General features: G+C 38.4%; 1 protein-coding gene across 14 annotated transcripts in view; it reads left to right on the top strand.

The window, feature by feature from the left end:
* PHF20 (PHD finger protein 20) overlaps positions 1-25,710 on the top strand; it is a 74,760-nt gene that overhangs the window by 38,444 nt on the left and 10,606 nt on the right. For 9 of the 14 annotated variants that reach the window (XM_074843235.1, XM_074843234.1, XM_074843233.1 and 6 more), the window contains 6 exons: positions 792-1,070; positions 10,047-10,226; positions 13,525-13,623; positions 15,505-15,666; positions 17,855-18,051; positions 23,463-23,562. In XM_074843235.1, the coding sequence (XP_074699336.1) occupies positions 792-1,070; positions 10,047-10,226; positions 13,525-13,623; positions 15,505-15,666; positions 17,855-18,051; positions 23,463-23,562 (1,017 nt within the window). The remainder of the gene's footprint in view (positions 1-791; positions 1,071-10,046; positions 10,227-13,524; positions 13,624-15,504; positions 15,667-17,854; positions 18,052-23,462; positions 23,563-25,710) is intronic. The other 5 variants (XM_074843238.1, XM_074843242.1, XM_074843240.1 and 2 more) reach the window with 5 other exon arrangements.

Below are 25,710 nucleotides of genomic sequence, written 5' to 3'. Positions count from 1 at the left end.
AAGTTAAGGTATAGCCCTAGGTTGCACAGCAGTGCTCTAAAACAGATGCCTTAAAACATTCTTCCATATGAGTCTGAAGACTTTCCTTGCTTTTTTTGAGAAACTAACTATAGCTCATACGGGACATTTTTTAACAGATGCAAGCAATTTTCCTTTTGCTTAGTTTCATTCTTTCATTGCTGCTTGAAAATTGAAATAAAATTCAATTTTACTTGAAAAAGGTATCTCGAAGGTACTGCTTCCATTGTTCTTGGAAATAACCAGTGTCTGGTGGTAAGACAAGGCATCAGAAAGCAGGTAGCAAAATAGTAGCTATAAGCAGAGTAGCAGAACTCTTTTCCTTGGAAGTGCCTTCACTGTGGACAGTTGTAAAAAAATTAAATAAAATGAAATAAATACTTGATAGGACATAATTTTCAGTGTTCTGACTAAAATACACAATCTCTGTAATTCAGTCTCATCTCTATGGTAGCACTATATACAGTGATATTAGCTGTTGGGCAAAGGGACTCATGGAAGCAAAATGTTGTTTTCTGACAATAATTCATTCATAAAAACACTGTTGTCATGACAACCAATTTTTAAGAGCTCAGTAGAGCAGAGTATTCCCTTAAAAGCTATTGATCTTAAAGGCAGATAACAGCATTAAAATTAATATATTTTTCTTTTTAGCATTTCATAGCTATTGTTTGCATGCATGCCCATTTCTTAACTTTTTTGTTTTAAGTTTAGGAAACCTTTTGATAAATATAGCAAATGCATGGGGGAATTTATCTGTTTTGTTCTTACAGTAACAAAACCTTGTAGGAGAGCAGATTTTCTTACATCAAAAAAAGATGCAACTGTTGATCAAGATCACAAGTTTAGATGCAAGTTCTTGGACTGTTCAAAATCCTTCCGCAAAGCCAAGTTATTGCATTATCACATGAAATACTTTCATGGAGTGGAGAAGGCTGCAGAATCACAGCAAAACCCTGTAAAAAGAAATATTCAAACCAGAGCTTCTTTGGCTTCTGAAAAAGCTAATCAAGAAAGGTCAAAAAGAGGACGGACCACAGCTGGTTCATTGTGTAAGTATGTTGCTGATCTCTTCCTTTTTTTTTTTTTTTAAACAGCAGCAGGCAGGACAAGCAGGAAAGAGCAGAAATAGATGTTCTGGGCTGAAAGAGTCTCTTTAGGACTCCATCTTAGCATATTTCTTTTTGGAGAAGAGGCATAATATGTGTGAACGTTATGTTTTAGCGAAGATAAAACTGAAGAAATTTCCTCATCTAGAAATACATATCATGTTCTGTAATGAACAGACTATGCAGCTTCTCTGAATTCTTTGTAACAACTCAGTTGAGTATTAAACCTCTGTGCTTTTTTCAAAACTACCATTCCCTGAGTTTCTGACTTTATTTTTCCTCTGGCTTGACAAATATCTAAACAGTATTATTCAAAGACTTTTGTCCTTTTCTGTATTAAGGAAACAGTCTGGGTAATTCCAGTTCTCTCCTGTTTCTTGCTTAGTCTTTGCATTTCATGATCTGACTTCAAGACTACTTGGCTAGAAATCCAGTACCCGTTTCTGCAGTATTTACTGTTCTCATTGCTGGACCTGTGGGGAAGAAAAGTCTTAGCAATTGCATTTGTTAAATACTACAGCTGTATGTGAAAAAGATCCTCACACAACTCATGGGTAGTAGAAAGGGATAAAAACTTAATGGTTAGGAAAAAAAACAGTGCTTAATTATAACTGCGTTGCAGTCTTCAGAATCACATTAACTTCTGCTTCACTGTCTCATTTTCTGAAGCGCTTTCTTCCTAGTGTCTTGCATAACATCAGCGTGGCAGTCTAGGTGTAGTTGTGAACTGCAGTGTTGTTAGTAACCTATCCAGACTTCATTCTTGTGGACTGACTTCTCTTTGTACTGCAGGTCCATAAAAATTGTCATCTCTCTTGTCTTCTGATGGAGCCTGTATTTTAAAATCCAGCCTTCTCTTTGCTGAATTCCCTGGTGTTTGCCTTTGCATTTGATCTTTCATTAATATTCTGTTTAGGAATTTCAAAGTCTTGCAAGTTGTTCACTGACCAACAGCAGAATATATCTAGCCTCACTTTGCTTTGTGTCTGCTTTTCCTCATGTGCCCAGCAAACTTTTTTTTTCATTTGATGTGCTACTGCCTGTTCCTAACAAGATAAGTGTAACTTAACATGCTGCTACTGCATGTAACCTTCTGTACCCCAAACACTTCTGTAACTTTATGCAAAGGCATAGAACTTGGTTAGGTAGAGGAAGATTTTTTTTCCTTAAATGCATTAGGAAGTGCCAGTTTGTGTGTATTATACGTTGCATGCAGCTTAAATGAAACTGCAGTATTGCCTTGACCTGCACAACTGAGACAAGTGCTTTATGAAGAGTGGCTGCCAACAACTGCACAGTGATCAGAATAGGCTTCTGGCATGTCACGTGCTTTTCCATAAACTGACTTTTGTTCTGCTTTTTGTAACTGGATAATTATTTCAGTTTGAAAAGTTGTTTTCCTGTAATTGCCTTGAATGAACTGACTACTGACTCAAGATCTTGATCCTTTCATTTATCCTTTCCCCCAAGTGCACACTGTTGGTTTGATGTCATCATCTTGGCTGCACCGGCAGGTAATTCATTATGGTGTTGAGTTGTAACCCTATTTGCTTATTTTAAGCCCGCCCCCCATTTCATTCCCCAGTTGTGGATGGATTGTATCAAAGATGTGCTTCATAGCATATCCCTGCACGTAGCCCCAGGTTGTGCTGAAAGCTGTTGAGCAGTGCATCAAGGTGGAAGGCAGACAGTCAAGTGTTTGGGTTTTTTTTGGTCAAAGTCTGCTATTGTGGAGCTACAGTAAGGTTTTTATTGATGAGGAAAAGTAATATCATTATATATCAGTTACATCATGTGCCTGATATTTAGTGCCATTTGGTTTTTAACTCAATGTGTTCTTAATTCTTCTCATTTTTGTTGTGAGCGTACCACACATTCTGAAGTAGAGTTAATGGGGTTTATGAGCTCATACTGTTGCATTTTGTGTTCTGTTCTTTTTGCAAGCATCTCTTCTGTTCTTAATGATGTATATGTAGGAAGACAGCCTGCTAAGCAAGACTTTCTCCATGTCTGCTGAACACTTTTACGCCAACTTTTAAAAAGGCTTTTCAGGATGTGCTGCTTAGTGAGAACAAAGGCTTTTGAATATATAATGAAGTATGGTACATGGTGGATTTGTTTCACATCTTTACAATCCTTTTGTGAGCAAAAATTCTCCTGTTCAGAGTGAATGTATTTAAATCATTTTACCTTTTGGTACAAATGTCATTTTCTTCATTATATCAGATAGGTTTTAGTGCTTAAGAAGAGGTGACAATTTCTAAGAGGTAAGACTTTAGAAATCATGAGTCCTGTTATTCCATAAGCTTGGAGATACTCTTGCTTCAGAAGCTTTATCACACCTAAGTCCTTATCTCACAAGTTTGATTTTGGGGTTCTGGGACTCCTTACTGTTTCTGCTACGCATTAAATGAAAATAAATAAATAAATGCTGGGGGTGGACTGCTGGCTAGATTTAAAGTGAAAATACTTTTTGTTCCTGAAGTTCTAGGAAACTATACAGTATTCAGAACAGTTACAAAACCTTGTCCTCGTAGTACTCAAAATTAGAATTTTGACACATAGGAAAGATGGACGTAAGTGGTTTTCAGTGACCATGTTGTGGGATGCAGGAAGGAATAGTTTAAGTAGAATTCCTTTGCACTGCAGTGGAGACTGAAATTTCAACATCTAAAATGTAAATTGTGGCGCTTGGCGTTGACTTCAAAACTTGAGTGAGCTGGAAAGGTTAACGTGGAACTGATTTGTCCTGTTGCTCCCTTTTCCCTAGCATTGCAGTGGCAAATTTGGCAGACATCTCTAAATTCTGTAGTGGCCCCTCACTGAACAGAGGGGAAGGAGTTACCATTGCCTACCTTGTATTTTAGCTATGCCTCACTAGTCTGAACGGAATGACAGACTTAAATAGCTACTGGATGCATTCAGGCAATACCTCTTTAATTTATTAGGAAATATTACAAGATCATTATGATGAAACAGCTCTTTCCCCAGTCCCATGTTATAATACTTATCTCCATGCTGCTAGTTGGCCTTTACTGAAAGGACTGTCCTTACAGAGAACAAAGCAGTTGATTTTCTGTCCCCTGGGATATAGGAGGTGCAGGCATTTCTGCCCTCAGCTCTTAGATTGTACTGCACCTTTGCAGGTGCGTTATAGAGCCACGTGCAGTTCTTCTGTTAAAGAGGAGAATCAAGACCTGCAGAAGTCTATGTGGATGCATAATCTTAAAACAAGCTTTTTGAGCATAGGTTGCAGATGGCTTCTCAAAGTCTGTCTTGCAGAAAAGAGTTGCTTAAGTTTTTGACAGTTCAAATCAAGATGTTCTATCAAATTTATCACTTGGAAATTGAATGTGGTGTAATAGCTGTTAAAATTTTTGGCAGTTAGTTACTTGCTGATTGCTGTAATAAAAAAGGAGTAGAACCACATGCCATGTTCATATGCATTAACCTTAAGATAGGCTTTTTTGTGGCCCCTTCTCTTTCTCTGCACAAGCACTTAGTTTACTGTTGAAGTATGTCATCACATACTGTGACTTGTGCCCTACAAACACTGCAAACAGCTTCCTCTGAAGGTGCCAGCAAAAGCTTGTTGTTTTCTGATGTAGACCACTCCAAGGCCGTGAGGCATGGAATAGCTTCATTTAATTCTTTATACCTGCAGCTCATAATTTCAGTATCTGATCATCTTGACTTTGAGTCTTTGTGAATTGCTGGCTTTCACTTTTTAGCAAAATCTTTTCATTTGGAGGTTCAACAAAATTTAGTTTATGCCCTTGTGTTGAACAGTTTTCCTGAAATCTGAAATTCAACTTGTGCCCGACTTTAGAGCTTGCACAGCTGATGCACCTCACATCAGACCTTGGGGAGGCTCTATAATTGATAGGTACTGAAGATTTGTCAGGAAATTCTAATGTTGGTAGATATGAACATGTAGGAGAGTTGATGGCATTTCCTTGCACACACATATCAAAACATTTACGAAGGTGGTTGGTGTACTCTTAATGCTATTAATAACCACTTAGTAGTGCTGACAGACTTGATACTGCCCTCAGCACAACTGTTGTACGGGCAGGGACTTCATCAGTTGATACCCTTACACTGCTAGGACATACTTCAGTTCCCCTGAGGAGTTTTGCTCTAATGGAAGTTAAACCTGGTTTTGAGACTAAAAATTCTGTGCAGTGTTAGGCTGCAGTTTTGGTATGTGGATATATAATGGCAGCCTCAGTCTGACAAGTTGCTGCCAGTCTTGGCTCTGCTGTTCTCCCTGCCATGAGGAAAAAAAAGCAACAGACCTGCAATCTGTAGTTCAGAGACTGTAGAAAATCTGTCCCTACTGAGGAGTCCATACTTAAAAGTCATTATTCAAAGAAAAAACGTGCATTTTGTCAGTATGTTTAAATTTTTCTACATGACCTTGCTGTTAGAAAATTCTGCCTACTTATAGTTATAGTACGTCATGTTAATGCATAAGTGTCTTAATGCCAGGAGTACATGTAAAGAAAAAAGGGGTCTTGTCTTTACTCATGTTACTGATGTGATCCTAGCTGTGCATGTGTAGGAGACAGATTGGCAGACTTGCTTGGACATCGAAGGCATCCAGTTGTCAAGTGATAGCTGCTAACACGTGAACCTTTGGCATGTGGCTTAGTGGTTCTCAGGGTGATCCTTTGGGGGGTTTCCTGTTTCCTCTGAGTATTGGCTGATGGATGCCTCTTTGCTAGGCAGTAGGTGACCTACAAACACAGGGTTTCTCATTGGAGTAGGTGAAGATTGCATTGACACCCTCCGTGTTTTGCAGAATTGCTGATTGTCTTTGTGGCTTATCTTGAGAATACTGCAGTTAGTTTGTGGAGGATGGCTGTGTGAAATACTTCAGCTGTAAGTCAAGATGATACGTGGTCTTTCAGTTCTTGAAAATAGCAGTGGATATTCTCAGCAAATGATCTCACAGCTGTGGATGGTGAATATTGTCTAATTCACAACACTTGGGAAATCAGTCTCTTTGCTTCCTCTGAGGGCTGAATTATCTTAACTGGGGTCTGACATCTTTTGTGTTCCATTGGACAGAAAACTGTCTCCTTGTCTGTCACTGAGTCTTGCCATGCTTAGGTATAAATTCTCTTAAGGCTCTGTCCTTGTGGTTTCTGCATAGTTGAGGTGGTTTTGTATCTCAGGTTTGTATCTGTTAGTTTCTAAGATCCTTCACTGCTTCTGGATCAGCTCTTTATGTGGCAGAGGATACTTCTCCCAGGTTTAGAGGAGAGGCCTGAAAGAACTCTATGGAAGAAGGCTGGGGACAGTTAATCAGCAAGCTTCTTTAAGTTTTTTATGAACATATCTCCTGCTTCTATTAGTGCTATTTAGCGTCATCTGACCTAGAAATTAATCTGTTGTTGTTTAATTACATCATCACTGTTCAAGAACAGTGAAACTGTTCACTGCTCTGGATGTCAGGAGGGCTTTTGTGGTCAAGAATTTATCAAGAATCATGTAATTCTAATGATGATTAACAGTACTCTGGATCATAGAGGTATTAAAGGGTATTATCTGTTTTGATTTTTGAGTTGGTCACCATCAGGAATGTGTGGAAGTTGTAGCTGAGATGCCACCTCAGGATATCTCTTAAGTCAAGTGCAGGTGTCTTCATGGGACCTGCATAGCCAGATTAAGGAACTGCACAGCGGTCTCCTGTGCACTTCCTAATAGGAGTCTCCATCAGCATAGTCCTGCTGTTCGCTACAGGCTCATGGTACAGTCATCCTGTTGTCTGGTAGCCTCAGTAGAGTGCTTATACGGACAAGTGACTTGCAGGAAAAGTTAGTTATAGCACTAACAACAGTTGAAGGTGTAGTCCATGTAAATATGGTGTATTGTGCACTCTGTGTTGGCCTTTCTTGAAACTGCAAGTCAGGAGTTCCTGTGATTGGGAGGAGGCAGAGGAGTAGGAAGCCTTCTGGAGAGTGAATGTTGGCTCAGGGAGTCGTGAGGATGAAAGCACATGGCACACTCTGCAGCTGGTGCTAAGTCTGAACCTGGGAAACATGCAAGTTTTAAAAGTATATACCTAAATACAGGTTCTTGGTTGTGGTTGTTATGGTAAGTAATTGCTCTTTGTTCTTTTGGGGGAATTTTATAAATTGGCTTGTCTGAATTATACTTGAAAATGTTCTATTGAGAGAAAACAGGACACTAAATATGGAAGGCTTACAAGTTTGGGTCTTCATGAAACAAGTTTTAACATTTACTTTCCCCCAAATTTAAGATAACTTTCCAGCTTTTTTAATCTCATCATCTTCTCAAATTTAGTCTCAACTCCTAAAACATATTTCTGAGTGCTCAGAGATCTTACAGACCCTCTAAATATTTAGACTGCAACAGGGGAGGTTCAGACTGGACATGAGGAAAAAATGTTTCCCAGAAAGAGTGGTCAGAGAGTGGAATAGGCTGCCCAGGGAGGGGGTGGAGTCCCCATCCCTGGGTGTGTTTAAGGGTCGTTTGGATGAGCTGTGGGGGGATGTGGGGTAGGGGAGAACTTTGTAGAGTCGGGCTGAGGGTTGGACTCGATGATCCCGAGGGTCTTGTCCAACATGAAGGATTCTGTGATTTCTATCAGTTGAACAAAAGGTGCTTCAAAACTTATTTGTTGACAACTATTTTTTTTTTGTCAGTTACTGAAGAAAAATACATCTGATGAGCTCCCCCAGGATAGTGTTTACTGGTGGCTAAAAAGTCTTACAGAAATATATTAACGTTTATGTGTCTTCAAGCAAAACTCCTTAAACTTAAGTCTTGCAAAGCTAAAAACACCAACAGACACAAAATATGGTTTTCTTCCACCGAGAGTCTGTGTGAGCACATCTCATTCCACATGAAGCTCAGATGCCCTGTGCTCTCTGAAAGACTGGTGGGATTAAAGTGACCATGGGGTTCTTCAAATGTTAATTCATGAAATTGAATTTAGAATGTTGTGAGAGGGGAAGGTTAGGAGGCCTAAATGAAGGTTGTCTGGTTTCTATAGATTTTTATATTGTGATTTTGGGGTTCCCTGAGGTGGTGTTCTGTAAAGGTTTTTGAAATTTAATGCAGATAGGTAGAGAATCAGGAAAGCTCAAGAAAGGCTTGTTGACATGACTTCTCACCCTGTACTGCTACAAACAGTTTGCATTTCAGAAAGTTTGTTAGGACACTGGTGTTCCCAGACAGGCTATGAAGTACCTTAATCTTATTTCTCAGCTACCATGGGCCATGGGAGAAAGTTTGTCTCTCTGAACTGATGAGGTCTTGTTCAACCCAGTAATCATGAAAGTCCATATGAACAAATTCTGTTAGTAGTAAGTCCTACAAAAATAGATCTGTATTCAAAAAACAAAACCAAAACACCCCCTCTGTGTACTTCTTCCTGCAAGAGAAGTTAGTCCTGTTGAAAATGATAGGCCATACACATACTGCAGTATCCTGTCAAGGAATATCTTCTGGTTTTGATAATTCTTCATGGACAAAACTTGCTCCTTTCTAGTGTCTTGCAGCTCTTGAGGTAAATAAGCACCCAGGGAAGGGCAACAGTGAGTTGCCTGACTGGACAAAAGGTACCTTTATGAGACAGTCTTGTGTGGAAATTTGGGGTTGGGTCTAATTTCTGTCTTCTGTTGTGGCTGCTGTAAAGCACTATGGCAGGTGACTAGAAGATAACAATTTGGTTACACAAATCATTATGCACTAATTCTTTTTTTTTCTTTAAGTTCTAATGCAACTTCAGAGTGAGAGGACCAGGGGAAAAGTCATCTGATGGCCTTCAGATTTCTGGATCTTGGAGTTTCTTTTACGTGAAGAGATCCACTTGGTTCTGAAGCTCCGTAATAACATGGCTTAATGTGCCTTGTTACAGCTTCAACTTGAAATGTTGGTCAGAGCAGAGTATTTGATACCATTTTTTCTCCTAAGTATGCGCTCTTGGACTCTTTCTTCTGTTTTCAGTCATTTTCAGGTACTGCTCACAATTACTTACTTAGAGGTGTCCAAGTGAAAATCTGGCTGGTATGTAAGTCTTGAGACAAGAAGGAAGTTGCCTTTTATATCCACTGAACTTTTGAGATGCTTATGATGATAGAATTGGACGGTCCTGATGGAAGTCAGCAAGGTGTCACATACTGGGTCTCATTAACCAAGTTACTTGATGTTGTACTCCAAAATGGCAATGTACTTGTCTCGTTTAGTTACATGTCATGCAGTTGTAGCTTTTATCAGCTTCACTTCCTTGTTCCATGTCCAGGAGTCTTCCAGTAGGATTTGCTAGCAGTAGTTAGGAAGATGGGAACTATTTGTCTTGACCTAATTAGTAAATAGAATCTCAGATGAAGCTGTGTCTGTATCTCATGATTTTCATGAGTTTTAGGTAGTGATCTTGAATTCTTGCATCTCACTCAAAACACTGTGGTATGTATTCAAAAACTGCCCTTCCTTAGATGTACAGAGCTTCTCTATGCTGCTTCTGTTTGCCTCATTACAAAGCACGCTTTTGAGAACAGGCTGTGGTTTCTCTAAATCAACAGGGCTTCTTTTCTTTTAAACAAATAATAAAAATTACCTGACCCATATCTCTGCCAAACTGAACTGTTTCTCTTTCCATCTCTCTTCAAAGCCCCAGTGTTTCTGGAAGTGTAGAGCTTTGGGCAATGCATTTGCATCCACTGTTCTTTTTGAAGAAAAAAAAATCCAAATCAACCAACAAAAGCATTACAGGTTTTATCCTTTAATTCAGCTTCTGTTCAAAAGCTTTTCTGTGGTCAGGTTGCTAGGACTGAGTTGAGCAGTGTGTCTGACCAGAAACGTGGACTACCAGAACTGCTGCTAGTGAAGTAGACTTACATTTTGAAAGTATTTAAAGCTTGGACTTCATCTTTATTCTCTTTGTAGATGCTCCTCTACACATAGCCCTAAGGAGTACCCCATATAGAGATGAAAAAATAGAAAAGAGAAGAACTTCATCTCCTGTAAGTGCATTAAATAGTCACCGACATTCTGTTAGAGCACAAACCAAGAACCACATAGCGAGATCACTGCGGAAACCTCAAGAAAAAGAAAGAGTTGAAAATGGTACGCCTTTTTAGTTTGACATGAAAAAGTTAAACTTGGAAAACTTGGAAATGTTTTAAGCATTGTAAGGAACTGATAATATTGATAGAAAGTATTCTGTATACCTTTTAGAGAGTTTAATTTTTCATGAATGCACAGTGTAAAATGTAAGTGGTGTTTTTTCACTTGTTCTTTGTGATAGTTTCAAATGAAGAATCAATATAGGGTATTTTGTAAGTTTTCTTGCTATATGCATTGGGGTTTATTCTTCCCAGTCAGTGTGTAATGTTTTTAAGACATAGAAAGTAGTGAAGTATTTAAGGGCATTAAAAGATTCTTGCTTATTTTTGCTTGTTTGACACGTGTCTTAATTCTGTTAAACTCTTGGTTGTCCAAAGCATTAAGTATTTTAAGTAACCCAGAACTTGTTGAGATACCTAAACTTAATAAAGCAAAAAAAAAAAAGGGGGGGGGGGAAAGGGCAACCTAGTTTTTTCTTTTGTTGTTTTTTTAATAGCCTTTCACTACTTCTGGTAGTCAACACTTCTTGCTACTAAACATCTCTGAGTAACTTTACTTCATGACTTTGTTCAGTGGTATAGTGTAAACCCTGTTTATTCTGGAATCTACTATAGTATGGGTGGGTAGCAGCCATGCAGGGGGTGGAGTGTCTGTATCTATACATACACATATATATAAAAATAATACATATATTTAAATATTTTAATATACATATAAAAATATATATAAATAATTCCCAGCATACTTCCATATTTACTACATCACCACTTTCCTTCAGATAATGTGGTGAGAATTTTGAGTCATGGTGATGAGGAAACCAACAAAATCTGTGCTTAGACTATTCTACTTGCAACAGGTGGTCTTTGTTCTGGAGATAGCCTTGAGAAGATCACCTTACTTGCTTGTCACTGTATTGTTCTGTAGGTCATATTACTTACCACCTCTGTTTATTCTTGGGTATCCTTTGCTGCCTTCCCTTGCAGGAAGATCTGAATGAGATCTCTTCATTGGGCTGACTCAGTGGGACGTTTCGTATTTGAGAGTATGGCATATGGAGATTAGATGAATTTTCAGTGGTGGTGGAAGATGTGACTGGGTACTCATCCTGGTCCTCACTAGTGTCTCTGCCATTCAGGGAAATTGAGAGGGCTTAGGTCATTTTATGTTTTGCCAGAAAACCCTTTTTAAGTATGCAGTTGTGTTGTAATGAATTTTTAGGATTATATAAGGCAGTTTACCTTTCTTTTTGATCATGTGAATCTGAGGATGCTCCTAATCTAGGTAACCTCCGTGTCTGGTCTATTTTCAGTGAGAATTCATTAGACTTCAGAGTGCTTACAAGGAACAACTTGAGACAAAAGGATTCTTCAGTACAGTATTTTTGGAAGGTTCCTTTTATAATACTCATTCTTTGCAGATTTTTTTCTTAGGAAAACTTGCGTTAACTGTGTTGTGCAGTTAAGATAGCTATACACAGAAATTCGCAAGTACTTGGATTTTTTTAAGATTTTTAAAGGACATACAGGCAAGCTCAAGGGGAAAAAGTGTAGAACAAAGTGACAATTTTTTGTCATATTTATCACAGTTGACAGTGACTGAAGTAGCATACTCTGTGCTCTCAGAGATCTTACAACAAATTGGATGATCTGACCATGCAAATTTCAATTCTCAAATGAAAAGATGTGAAATTTTCTTACCTATGTTGACCTCAGTTATTCTCTTTGCTCTTCTGGAAGAATAAAATGGCAGAATTTACTTGCATCCGTATGAGCAGGAGAAGGAAATGATACCTAGAGGATCCTGACCACTGGATGAGGCCAAAGGAAAGTAAGAAGGAAGCTGGAAGCTCTGTGCTGAGGCTTCAGTATCAACCTCCTTTTCCTTTCTGTTTTTTTTTTTTTATCCCCCTCAACAAATGGTAACGGAGGGGGGATGTGCTGCCAGTCATGCTGCCTTTGAAGAGGACATGTAATTGGTATGGCAGGCTGCCATTAGTGTCAGCAGTTAATGTGGCTGCTGGCAACGCACAATTTTAGCAGCCATCACTAATGGCATGCGAGAGAGGAACGTAAGTGGCAAAGTAGCAGGAGATGCTCAAGGACTAAGAGGATGTGGAGATACAGTGCTGAAGACTCATGAGGAGGAGCCAATAAGCATGTCTCATGCGTGCTCATCACAGCTGGTAAAATGTGACTGAGATTTCCAGTTTCTCAGTGAGCTGTGTACTGTAAATATGTAGCCTTAGCTTGTGAATTGGGGAGTTTACTATTAGCATGTACGAAAGAGGTTAACATAATGCACTGGTATTGCTGGTTTGCTTCATGAGTGATTACAGACCAGCTAGGGTTCTTAAATGTTTTGTGCAGGAGAAGATTTCTTATGGTAGAGAGTGTCTTTAGGTGCTTATTCTGATATTGATAATCAGAAATTGAAAGAGGTTTCTAAATGGGATGGTGAGTGGCTCAGTCAGCTAAGGACTCTGAGAGCAGAGTCCTTTTCAGCTGCAAGGCATCCTTCCATAATAGATTTTATGATTGTACCTGTAGTCTCGGCTGAGTCAGAATAATTTATTTAAGGAGCTGTGTAAGTATCTAGAAATTCTGCTGCGGGGACCTAAATCTGGAAGACAGGCGATGTAAACAAACACTAGGATATGGAAGGCAAGGGTTTGTGCACACTACCTTGCAGTGGGACTATACTTCATGGCAAGTGCTCTGGAAACATGCTTTGTGGTGGACTTGATTGAAGGATATCACCCAATCATTCAAAAATTACGGTGTTTTTTATTTCCCATGAAAATACGATGGAGAACAGATGGTGAGACAATAGCAATTAAAGCCAACTGAACCAGTTGTTACTCCAGTTTCAATAAAAACAAAATATTTGACTGAGGAACTGTACTAGAGTTGGGGGGGGCTGCAGTTTTGTTCCTGTCAGGCTTCTGTCGCAATGCTACTGAAATGTTCAGCTACGGTAATTCAGAAAATGGATATAACAAATCCCCCAGTATTTTCTTTTTTAGTAATCTCTGAAACATGTAAGTAGTAAATGGGCATTGGTGTACAGTTGATTTCTCCCACATGCTATTGTAATTTTTTGTGGGACAATCAAATTAGGACTTAAAACAGACCATTCCGATTATGAGAGCTGGGAATTCTTACAAGTAATTTTTCTTGTTTTTTTGCAGTGAGCTTGCCCTGATTAACCAAAGAAACGGTGGAGGTCCTTAAGAAAATTAATAAGTAGGATAAGTGTGTATATATCTTAAAAATTAAGTTGGAATGTTGTCTAATTTCAGCTGTTAAAGAACATGAGAAGAACAAAGAAAGAAAATCCAAAGACTATGGAAGGTCCAAGTCAAAGAAAAAGAAAAAAAAGAAAAAGAGAACTAAGCCTGGTAAAACTCTTTTTTTCTTCTGTAGAGGAAAACAACTTCATTATTTTGTTTTGCCTGTTACCCAGTTCCATGCTCTTAAAAACAGACAGTGCAGATAAGACTGCTTTCTTCATTAATCTGTTAGTTCTTATTTTGAGCAGTTAAAATTATCTTGCCAATCACAATTTAATATATTTTCTGGTTGAGGTGCATCATTAATGCTAGAAGGTGGCTTATAGAGGTGCTTGTAAGGGCAGAGAATAAATCTAACTCCAAAAAGGGTATGTCACTCTTTTAAGGCTGGGTTTTCATTAGCAAGTGTACTTGTATGCAAGTTTTACCCAGTTCAAGAGGGTGCAGATCCCCTTGATTTGTTACCAAGTACCCCACATACCAGATGTTCTCAGTTATATGAGTTAGTTTTGGGGCTTCTGTAGGAATGATGGAGTTTGGAAATGCTGATGAGTCCTCTTTTTCTGCTGTTAATCTTGTTGCTTCTTACATCTTCATTTAGTATGAGGTTTCAGAGGCTGTGACAGTGAGCTCTATTAAACCTATCACATCCTAAATGTTTTTCCTAAAGGATAAATGTCTCTTTTCCTGGAGAGATGAAGTAAAAGCCTGATTTAAAGTCTGTACTCATGCTGTGCCCCTCTGTTGTGTGTCATAATATGCTGTTCCACCTACATTAATAGGGTTGTAAATAGGAACATGTCTTCTCTGTTGATTTCATCTACAGAGGCTTGGGAATGCTTTCCTTGGGCCATTTTACACTTTCAACTTCATATGTAGGCCCAGGTGTTATTGGTGATTGGATTTGTTCCCTTCTGAAAATTGCAATTCATTCTGAAAGATTTTTCTAGTGAAATGTTTACAGATCAGGCATGACAACTTTCTCTGCCATTGATGGATGTCTAGGATCATTAGTGCAGCATATTTCAATCTGGCATGCATAATTTGTTAAATCAGAGCTCCTTGTGCAGGAGTTTCTGAGATGGGAAAGAAAATATCTTACCTTTTTGATTACTGCCATGAAGAAATAGGGCAAGCTGTCATGAGAGAGTAGAGGAGAAGAAAGAACACAGGCAGACTGACTCAGAATTGTACTGAAACATTTTAGGGAGTTTCTGATTATATGGTGCCCTCCAATATGCAAAGTATAATTTGTAAATTTATGTAATAGTTGCATAAATAGTACCCACAAACTACTTGTCCATCTACCCTTGAGTTTTAAAATGTTGCTTGCCTTTTATTGATGTTGCCCTTGTGGTTCTTCAGTCTGGGAACTTTGGAGGTTTTCTCCAGCTAACTGATTGGAGGGTACTGCTTATAACTGTGGACAGCCTCAGTACAGTCCAGGAACTGTTCTAGGTGTTTTCTCCACATGTTCCTAGTTGGGGCTTTTCATTTCCACCCAAGTATCCTGTTCCATACATATCCTAGGAAAATAAGAGAAGAGATGCTTTCTGTCCACTTCGTAGTCTGTGAGATTAGGGGATGTGTGTAGCCCATGTGAAGAATAGTGGGACGTGAGGGAGAGGTGTTCAGCTAACAGTGCTTGTGTAGAAGTGCCTGTAATGCAAAAGCATTTGTAGATGTATTCGCCCTGAAGAATAGTTAGGTTTAAGTAACCAGTCTTTTCAGCCTTTCTCACATCAGCAGTGAAGGATGACTGAGCTGCATATGATTTTTCTGGTTCAGATAATAACTTTCTTGCCTCTAGAAAGCTTGCAAATCTTTCAGCAGCATAGTGAAGTCCTAGAGTCCTAGCATATGGAAGTGAAAATGGTCTCCGTGAATTAATTACACATGCCTGCTATGGGCCTGCACAGTGCTGGTTTTTTCTCTGTCAACTTTCTTGACCACAGATTTCTAATAGTAACACTCCTTACAATTTTTCAGAATACTCTGGCAGTGAAGAAAACACAGATATTTCGCAGGAGCTTTCTCCTGAAAAATCAATTGTCACAAAATGTATTTCTTCAAATAAATCATCTGCCCACGCAAGCACACTGCTGCACTGCTCTGATTCTGGACAGCACAGAGGAAAAACAAAAACAAATGGTAAGATGACTCTACTCTGGTTTGCTGCTTCTGTCTTTCATTACCTGTAAATGTGTGAGCTGCAGTAATATACACAAAAGCTGCTACTCGTGATGTAAATCTCATAGTAAATTCATAGGCAGGACTCTGTGTTTCCTTTTCCCTGCCTGAAGAAGTTGAACTCAGTTCACTTTCCAGAGCTTAATGTTGCTGCTTTTTGCTTTGACTTTACCTTCACAGAGGCTTTAAAACTGTTGCCCTTATTTCCCAACTTAAACTCATTTTGCACCTTTTTGCAGCACCTTATTAACTCTATAATAACAATGTTCAGACTTCAGTAGTTAAATTTTTTTGTATTTCCAAAGGTTTCTAAAAAGTAATAACTCATCCAGAGTTAAAGATAGAGGTAATGCAACTGTAATACAGTATGTGTGCTGTGTTTGAGACACCACTGGATGTGGTTATGTGTAGTTGTATAGGTACAGTAAGATACATGGTTATAATGACCTTCTGAGCTTCATAATGATGAGAAACTCTTGAGTAGCTATTTTTTAGTGTTTTCATAGTACTTCTTAAGAGCTCATAAAAATGTGGCTGCTATGTTCCAGCTTTCATGATTTTTCATATCTTGGTCCATCTTGCTGTTTACTGTCACAAGTCTACAATAAAAAGGAGATAAACGTTTTGTTCTTTCTGTTATTCTTAAAGCTCACAGATTTGAAGGGAATGAGAGCTGTATGACAGCTTGATTATGTACAGGAACCTTAAATTCCTTATTGTACAGATACACTGTTGATGACTATTTGATTTAGGTTTTTTGACACAACAGTTTTATTGTTTGGGTTAGGCAAAATACAAAATTAACATAATTCCATTATATAGGGGAAGGAAGAAACATTAAAGATGCACTGAAGTGCAGATGGTGATAATGTCTTAAAACATGTTATGTAAGTGATGAGTCGATGAAGCTTATCGGCCATAGAACTTCCTTGCAGTTTAGTTTAGTAACTTGGCCATCAGTTGCTCAGAATTCTTTTGATCAGTTCATAGACATTGAAGGAGGTGAGAAGTACTGGAAATTCTTTTATCCTTTTCATAATTGCTTTGCTGCTTTATGCAACTTCAGAACTTGCACTAACAATAAAAGCAGTGCCTAGATAAACTAGATCTGTTGTAAGGAATAGGATAGCTCTTGTGTACAATGAAAGTGCGGTGTGCTTAGTACTTCAGGAAAGAGTGTCCCATCTCAGAGGTGGAATAAAACTTTTAAACATGAAACTTAACTAATGCATTGGCTTCTCAGCCCCTTAAATTTGAGAACAGATGTTTCTCCAAAAGATCTAGTTTATACCAGATTGGTGGGTTGTATTTCCACAGTTTTGTTTCAGGGTCTAAGTGATCAAAATAGTTCTACCCAATAGAGGTGAGAGACCACAGTCTGCATAAGAGTGACTAAGATTTTTGCTTTCCACTCTCTTCCACCTCATTAGAGTATTTTCCAAATAATTAAAATCCTTGTCTTCTCCCTCTGACCCTCCCATTCTGTCTCCAAGGAAGGTGTAGACATTGCATTAATATTATCAAGGTAAGCATCTCAATTTAGCATGTTGTTCAATAAAGATTTTCTTTTATTCAGTCCACATAGATGCATTTATGCTTTAAGGAGTGTGGGAGCATTGTTAAAGAACACCTTGTGCAGTGCACTACCCCTGAATTGATAAATGTGTCCTCAACAGAACACGAAATGAAAATTATCATTGCTGAAGCAGGAATAAATTCTGTGTTGGACTCCAAATGTTTCTGTAATAGAGACATTACTTTGTGAGATCAAATGGTTCGTAAGACAGAACCCTCTTACCTCTGCACTTAAAGTACCAAGTCTAAATTTCAGAAACTAGTGTGAATCCTATTTGAATTTATAAATCTGGTTTTGTTTATTATACTTACTTGTCTAAAGAGACTTTGTGCCTTTGGTTTGAGGCACTGTATGCTGAGAGTACAATTCTAATGACAGAAGCTGTTAAGTTGGAATATTTTCAAGGAGCTATTAATGAGAATATAAAACTTCATTATGTAGTAACCTTCAATGAACAGTGTAGTAACATTGTGATGTTCCTTAAATTACACAGTACACTTATGCTTTTAGAAATGTATGTCAGCATACTGGGGATGAAATCTTGAGTTATTTGACCTTTTTGTAATTACTCAGGATATTGTCTAACTACTTCTTGTGCAGAGGATGACAGCCTGAGTGAGTCATCTATGGATAGCTTGCTTTGGAGTGATGATGACTGCAGTCAGGATGTTGATGTAACCACGAACCCTGACGAAGAAGCTGAAGAAAGTGATTCTGAAATTGTTCGGTGTGTTTGTGAAGTAAAAGAAGAAAATGACTTCATGATTCAGGTATGAAGTGGAGGGTGAATGCACATTTCAGTGAATACAGTGGAAGGTGTCAGTGGAAAAGCTGTTGTAGAAATATGCACAGGTATGTTCTGTATGTGAAAAACTATTGTTGTTCTCTAAAATCAAAGTGTTTTAAGGTAAACTGACAGGGTAAGCAGCTGCTATAATAGAAAACTGCTTTTTGATACAGTTTGGTTTTGTTAATCAAAGGAAAGTGGGGGAAGAGGGGCAGTTCTAGGCAAGCCATTAATGATTGGTTTGCCACTTGTAGATTTGCATTTTCGTAGAAATTAGACCACTTCCTAGGTTTAGAGAATCATATTTAAAAACAGTGGCTTTTTAGCTGGTTTTTTTGATTCCCTTTAGTTCTGAGCATGTTCAGAACATGGCCATGAGATGGTGGTACCTTTCCACTTCTTTGCCCTGGCAAGAAGCTTGACTTAAACATACAATCCTCTAGATAGGATGGAAAAAAAAAAAAATCATGACTTAAGTCTTTTGTTTTGAAGCAGAGCTGCATTCGTCTATTCTGCAGTTTCTTCTGTAGTTTGTAAATTCTAAGTTCCTAATCCGTGTAAGGCCATCTGGCTGTTCTCCATATATGTACTCTTTTTAAACCAACTTTACAGAAAACTATTTCCAGCCAGAGCAGTGTCTATTTTCTCTCCTGCTTCAAACTGTTGATAAAAGCCTCTGTGGAACTGCCCTGGCTGTTTACTTTTTAAGATGATTGTAAATTATCAGGAAACCATTCCCCACATAGCTGCTCTGAGCCATTCCACCCGGTTCCTATTCATTTCAAATAGTGAAGTCAAATGTATCAAATAAAAAACTTCTTCAGCATTCTTTTGCTCTAGTTCATTCTGCCACTGCTGCTTACATGAGCTGCCTGGTCCCTTTTGGTAGTTGCCCCTAAATCTTAGAAGAAGCATATGCAGGGGCTGAAGTGTGTGGTGCTCGTGAACCAAGATCATGAGCTTTTCGAGTTTCCCTTCTGAATAAATGAGGGGGGTGTTTTCTTTATTTTTTAGGAGGCTCCCACCCTTTCTGTCTAGATAACTTTTTGCTTGTTGTGGGACCTCAGTTCAAAGTGACAGTAGTATAGCTTGGCAGCTTCGCTCATTGCAAATTTTAGGGTAATTAGTCCATTCTTCTGAGGAGGTTGTTTTGTTTGTGAGAGGATATGGCATGACACTGACTTCAGAAACATTTTCCTGGCACATGAAGTTCACCCCCATCTGCAGCTTTTGAATTCACTTTCCCAGGCATTCTGTTGCTAATTTTTGTGTGGTTTGAATCCCACTTAATGGGACCTCTTACTGGGATAGTTCCTGGCATGTTACTGTGAACTGCATTTCTCTTTTGCTGTTTGGAACTAGGAGGAAAGACAGAGGCTGATTTATACCTACCTCAGTTGCTGCTGATTTTTTGGTGGACTTTATTGCTTGAATGGAGGCAGAAACCTGTTAAGGAGAAGAGGGGGTGCACAGTTTAAGTTGCAGTGTGAAGAATTCTTGGCTTCTGCAGCAGAACAGTAGAAACACCTTTTTTGCTCTGAACATCAGCAACCTAACTTGAAAATTTTTTAATAGGGCTAGCTAACACAGCTAAGTTTGATTTTTTTTTTTTTTTTTTTTTTTTTTTTTCTTGTCCTCAATGGTCAAGTCTAACACCTAACTTGACTGGGTAGTTTTCTGTGGCCTTCCATACTATTTTAATGGAGATTTGCCCTGGAAAGTATGACACTTTTTCTCTTAGTACTGATTCATTTTGATGCAAACCTTTGGATTAGTATTGGATCCTGACACTGCAGGGCAAAAGATCCCTTGTTCATTCGTAGGAAACGGTGCAGTGATGGGCGGTGGTCAAAATTAGATAAATAGGGCTGTCTACCCTCTGAAGAGATGGCTCAATGAAAAACACTAAGATACAGTCAGGAGTATAATTTCCTGGGAAAAGTAGGTTCAACACTAGTCTATGATTGCAGAACGCAGAGAACAGTCAGCTAGCTCAGGACATAGTCTATGGATAGCTTTCATGTAAGGTTTTGTGGGCTGCTTCTGAGATTGGTTTTCTAGGTTGAACTGGTTTGGGTTTTTTTTGAGTGTATTGCAAAGTTTTAAACACTAGCTGTGTTTTAAAAGAATTGTGTAGGAGAGCAGATTATTCTCTCTGCAAAAGAGATGCAGATCAACAGTGTGGTGAGCACCTGCATTCATTGTGGGGATTGAAGCAATAGGAATTGGGGAGCAAGGAACTAGTAACAAGATTTTGGGGGGGTTGGTTAGGCAGATGGTTTGCTTAAGGTACCAGATGCTGTGCTCCCCACCCCTTTCTGTCTGTAAGTTTTGTGGAAATGTTTTAAACAGTCTGGTCTTGTTGATGTAGAAATGTCTGAGTTAGCTCTTCACAGAGCATTAATACAAAGCAAAGATGCTGCGTTATACAGCTGTGGAATTACGACAAGGGGAACCTTTCCAGAGGTGTAGTCCTGAGATTGATGCTTCCCTTTGACTTTATAGGGTGAGAATCCTGTGTAGTTCTTATAACTTTATAAGAAGGAATTATTTCTTCTCTGTTTCCTACTCAGGCTTGAGTTTGGAAGCGTCTACCCTAAAGAACTTGCATTCTAGACTTGTCCTCTCTTCCTGAAGAGATGTAATTTTGCTCAGTGTATGGGGTTTTTAGTATACTGTCATTCTTTGCCCTTGTCTCCATTGGGGTGTTTATTCTGCCCCTGCTTATTACTTTGATGAGATATGACTGAAATATGCGGACAGTTGGAGTACTTGCTTGAGCATGTACCTGTGTGCCAATCTGCCTTGACTTGGTATCAAAATTAGGAGCCAGGGCAGTTTCTCCAGGCGCGTGACTGGAGGTTCATTCCTCCCAGAATACACGTATGGTGCCCTCTTACAGGATGGAGAATGGTAAGTCATTTTCTCTTTGAACCGTGCTCATTTCAGTGAATGTGACAAATTTAGAAATAATGAGGAAAAAATGTTAATTTTAAACACAAGCAGCACCTTTATTTTCCCTGAAAGATTGGGAACTGTTAACATTTAATGAAACTTAGTTAAACTGAGAGTTTGTTCCATTTAGGTCTTCAATAATAAAACTGCAAAAAGATTCAGCTTAGAGATTTTGCAAAAAACTCTCCCTCTATCTTGAACTTGCCTTAAATTGTCTCAAGCAATTTGTGCATAAAGAATACCATTACACTGGGATACAGAGATACGGTTTTGCATTTAATGTAAGTACCTGCCTCAGTAGAAGTTAGAACTGGAAAAAAGTATAAAAAATAATGTATCATTGGTATCAGTGCTGTTTCATTTCAGTCTCTGTAACTTTGCAGGGGGGTTACTAGGTTCCACTTATGGAGCCTGCATAAAGTAGTAGGTTAGCACAAGGCAAATGTTACTTCTGAGGGCACAGCACTCCCTTTTTAGGCTAAGGCTTGAGCCCAGAAAAGTCCAGACAAAATGTTCGTCCTTTTGGTTTTTATACCTAAAAGTTGGTGAATTGTAAAATTGTAGAAGTGTGTGATGTAAAGAATTCTGCATCTGGATTTGGTGGCCTTGGAGGTGATGGATGTAAATGGACTTGGGATATTTTTGTTCTGGTAGATGAAAAGCTGCCTTAAATACATGTCCAATGGGTTCACTTATTTTTTTGCACTTGAACTTCGATTTAAATAGTAATGCATAACTCTGCATGTTTTTCCTCTTCTATTTGGCTTGCTTTGAATCTCCCTACGACTGCCTGGACAGGGAGTAGCTCCTGTGTAGCATGGGTCAGAGCAGTAGCCTGGTAGCCAAGCTGTGAGCTAGAACATGCAGGTAAAAGGAAGGACCTGTGCCCTGATGGGATGGATACTTAAATATCAGTTGAGTAAAATAAAAAACATTGGGACGCTTCATTAGAGTTCTAGGCAAGTTTGCCTGGAAAATCACTGAGTGTAGCTCTGTGCCATATGGCATGATTTATAGGATGCAAGTGTAACTAGGTCCAGGAGCTCCCTTCTTATTTTTAGCACATAGTCTATTTTTATTAATCAGTTTTCTTCATTTTAGGACACCTTTTTCTGGCTCCTACTAATCAGCTTTGTGAAGGGGGAGTGGTGTCTCAGCCTTTTTTGAAAACATCTCCTTATTGATTTAGGACCCATTTTGTAAGGCGAAACATTGTTAGTCCCATCTTTCAGAAACCTGTTTCTAACCTTTTTACGTTCTCCATTCCCAGTGTTTCTGTTTGCTACACACCTAGACCACTTCAATACAATGATGTATTCAAAAACTGGTGGTCCCTTTCTGTCTCTCCTAGGTTGAGGAAAGGCAGCAGATAAGAGCATTAATAAAAGAGGTATAAGTGGTGTTCAACACAGATGAGATGTTTATCAAGCTGGCATCTTTGTAGGTCAGTGAAGAGCAGCGTCTAAGATTGCTTGCAGTTACTGTTTGTGTTTGGTTTCACTCACTTTGAAAACCTTTGCCGATATTGATGAGATGTCTGTATTAAGCTTTTGGCTTGTGCTCTGAGAAATGGAAGATTGTGATCTATTGTATCAATGCTTGTGAAAATAGTAATTCTGAAGTGAGCCACAGTTTCAATTTGTCAATCAATTTGTCCCATGTTTCAGTGGTCTTTAGGCTACAGTTGAAGTTGTCTGCTTGTTGGAGGGTGGGGGGGAGTGACTGAAACAGAACATGTGAATATAGTTTTTTACTGTTATAAAACTGTATGGCTTCAAGTACAGTGCTTTTTAAATAGCATAACTGCGCTAAAAAAGTAGGGCCAGATTATATTCCGTCTTTGCCAATGTGATTGCTCACACTGTGTGAAGGATGTCAGAATCTTTTAAAGCTAGTACAGATGCATCTGCACTTTAGTTTTATATTAGTAGAGCTACCTTTGAAATAGATAAAATGGTTGAGATACAAGTATCAGTAAAGCATAATAGGACTACTATGTGACATAAATATCCCTTGGATTTTATAATTGAATGTGATGTACTGTTTGAGAGGGAAACCTTTTAATTTAGAAAACTTGATATATTTTGCTAAAGAAAGCTTGATTGCCTGCTGTTTTACTGTTCTGATGATGTGTGCATGTATCTTGCGAAAGATTTCCATCTCCAAAGGCAATGTTTTTGCACCTTTCAGGATCTCTGCTTCTACTTTGTAATTGTTTGTCATTCTCCAGAAATCCATGTGAAAAATGTGTGGGAAGGGTTCAGATTTTATTGTAGTGTGATTCTTTAATGTATTTGCTTGTAGCTGGAAGAGGGGGATGGCTATTAACACACCTTTTTGTCTTAAAATATGTAGCTGATGTGTCTCTTAATTGAGGTAATCTTATTGAGATCCTTTAGGTTTCGTTTCTGTTGATGTGCACTTCTTGACTTTAAACAGTGTGAAGAGTGTCTGTGCTGGCAGCATGGCGTCTGTATGGGTTTACTGGAAGATAATGTACCTGAGAAATATACCTGCTATATTTGCCAAGATCCTCCAGGTACAGAAATTTAAGGTTACAGAACCTTCTTATATATGTAGTAACTTTATTAGTTTATATATATATTGCAAAGATTAAACTTTTTTTTTCTTCGCTGGCTATGTCTGTCATAGATAATTGAGTTCAGTTATAGATACAGAAAATTTAATTTGTGTGAAAGTGTATGAGTCAATATTGTGGAATTACAACTGGACAGAAATGGAAATGAATGTTTTAACTGTGGTGACCATCTGTCACACACATTTTGCCAGTAATAAGGATTGTACTGTCTGGCTATGGAAAACAAATTTAGAAGCACTCAGGAAACTTAAGCAAAGACTCCCCATGGGCACATCTTATGGATGTGACTGCAGCTTTCCCCCAACAAGACCAGGCTTACACATTCTTTAAAATAAGTCAGCAAGAGGCTTACTGGTTCTCAACAGCCGTGGATCTTACCCATCTGACTGCATTACCGAAGATAACTTATATTTGTTTTTATCTTGGGTAATGCATTCAGAGTTGATTAAGCAATGTGTTCTCTACTCCTAACTATATATTTTAAAATGTCTTAGTCCATCTTATGCAGCGGGTAAAATTACTTACGTGGATCTTTTTTGACTTCCTAGTCTCTGAACTGTAAAGCCTCGCTGAGTGGGGAAACCGACAAGGTTGGGGCTTAAGTCCGTGTTCATAAATTATGAGAAAATGGGATCTGTTTGCCTCATCATGAGACTTTTTTTGGTTTATAGACATATTTGGATTGTTATCTCTGGGGTTTTTTTTGGCTGTTTATAACTACCAACTTTTTTGTAGCTTAACTCATTGATTTGTGTAGTTCATATACTAATGTTGGTTGTACTCATAGCAAGGAGACATGCTATGCTTACATTTGGCTATGTAAGTAGTAAATAGTTTAACTTTTTGTAGTAAAATAGTTCAACTTTTTTTTACAGTATCTTGCTTCCAGGATTTTAACCCTTTATTTTCAAGCTATTTTGCTTTGATTTGTGTTAATTTGAGTTAGTTGAGCTCTTGTAAGTTTAAATGCAAACTGAAGTTGTGTCATCACACTTGAACTATTTGTATTTGGTAAGAAACTTCATCAGAATACTTTTAGGTAAAAACTTATTACAACTAACTCTTTGCTTAATTAGTTTAATTGCTTCTTAACCATTGCTTTGAAGATCCTGAAACTTACATTTTATTTTTTTTTAACTTGGGCTTAATTTTTGCCTCTGTCTTTGAAAGGGAAAAATGTCCAATTTTTTGACTGCAAAAGTGACTTCTCAATTTCAGTGAATCTGCTGTTGGCTTGAAAGGAGCTAAATAGGTTTTCTGAATCTGCAAAGAAGTTGCTTTTAAAACCAGGCATAGCCGTTCAGCAAATTCTTATCTAGGAGCTTTCCACAGTTCAGTGTGGGGACTTGTAACAGCATGAAACATATTATTGGAAATAAAAGCAAGTTTAGTTTAATTATGCCTAAAAAAGTGTACCAACTGTCATTTTAGACAGTTTTTTGAGTCAAGTGGGATTTCTGAGAGATTTGTTAACATTTACCCTTGCTTAAACATTATCAGGATGCTTAGGATGTGACAGATTCATTCAAGCCACAGAAAGTGTACATTGTTGGATATTTTCTTGTGTCTTCTCCTAAGCTTACACACCTAGAAAGGGAGCACCTTTTGTCTCCGAGTACACAGCTAAGTAGACAATGCCATGGAGGGGCTGCAGTTGGATAATCTCAGTGTTGTTCAGATGACCATAGAATTCTAAAATTCATTATTTTATTCTTGGGGACTGAACTTCATTTTCTGTCACAGATGGTAGCTTCCCTAACACAAAAATAAATGCAGGTATGTCAGGAATGTCTCCAAAGTGGTTCTGGCCATACCTAGAAGATCTCTTGCTTGATACAGCATATCCGCCCGAAAAGCTCAGCTGTTACAGCCTTGAAAATGCATTCTTCCTTGTGTTGGTTTTTGTTTGAGAGTTTTTGGAGGTTTTACATCAAAACACGGATTATTGTCCTATATAGCCTGGTAGCTGTGGGTGCTTACAGGTGCACTCATTTGCTTGTACTCTTTTACCCAGACAGAGCATTAGTATTGAATTTAAGTTTGAAAGTGCCCTTTATATCCACGGATATTCTTGTAGGGCATGATATA

The sequence above is a fragment of the Strix aluco genome, chromosome 17 (genome assembly GCF_031877795.1).
Source record: "Strix aluco isolate bStrAlu1 chromosome 17, bStrAlu1.hap1, whole genome shotgun sequence".
Taxonomy (NCBI): domain Eukaryota; kingdom Metazoa; phylum Chordata; class Aves; order Strigiformes; family Strigidae; genus Strix; species Strix aluco.
The sequence above is the reverse complement of the archived record's forward strand: the minus strand, read 5'-3'. Positions and strand labels throughout refer to the sequence as shown.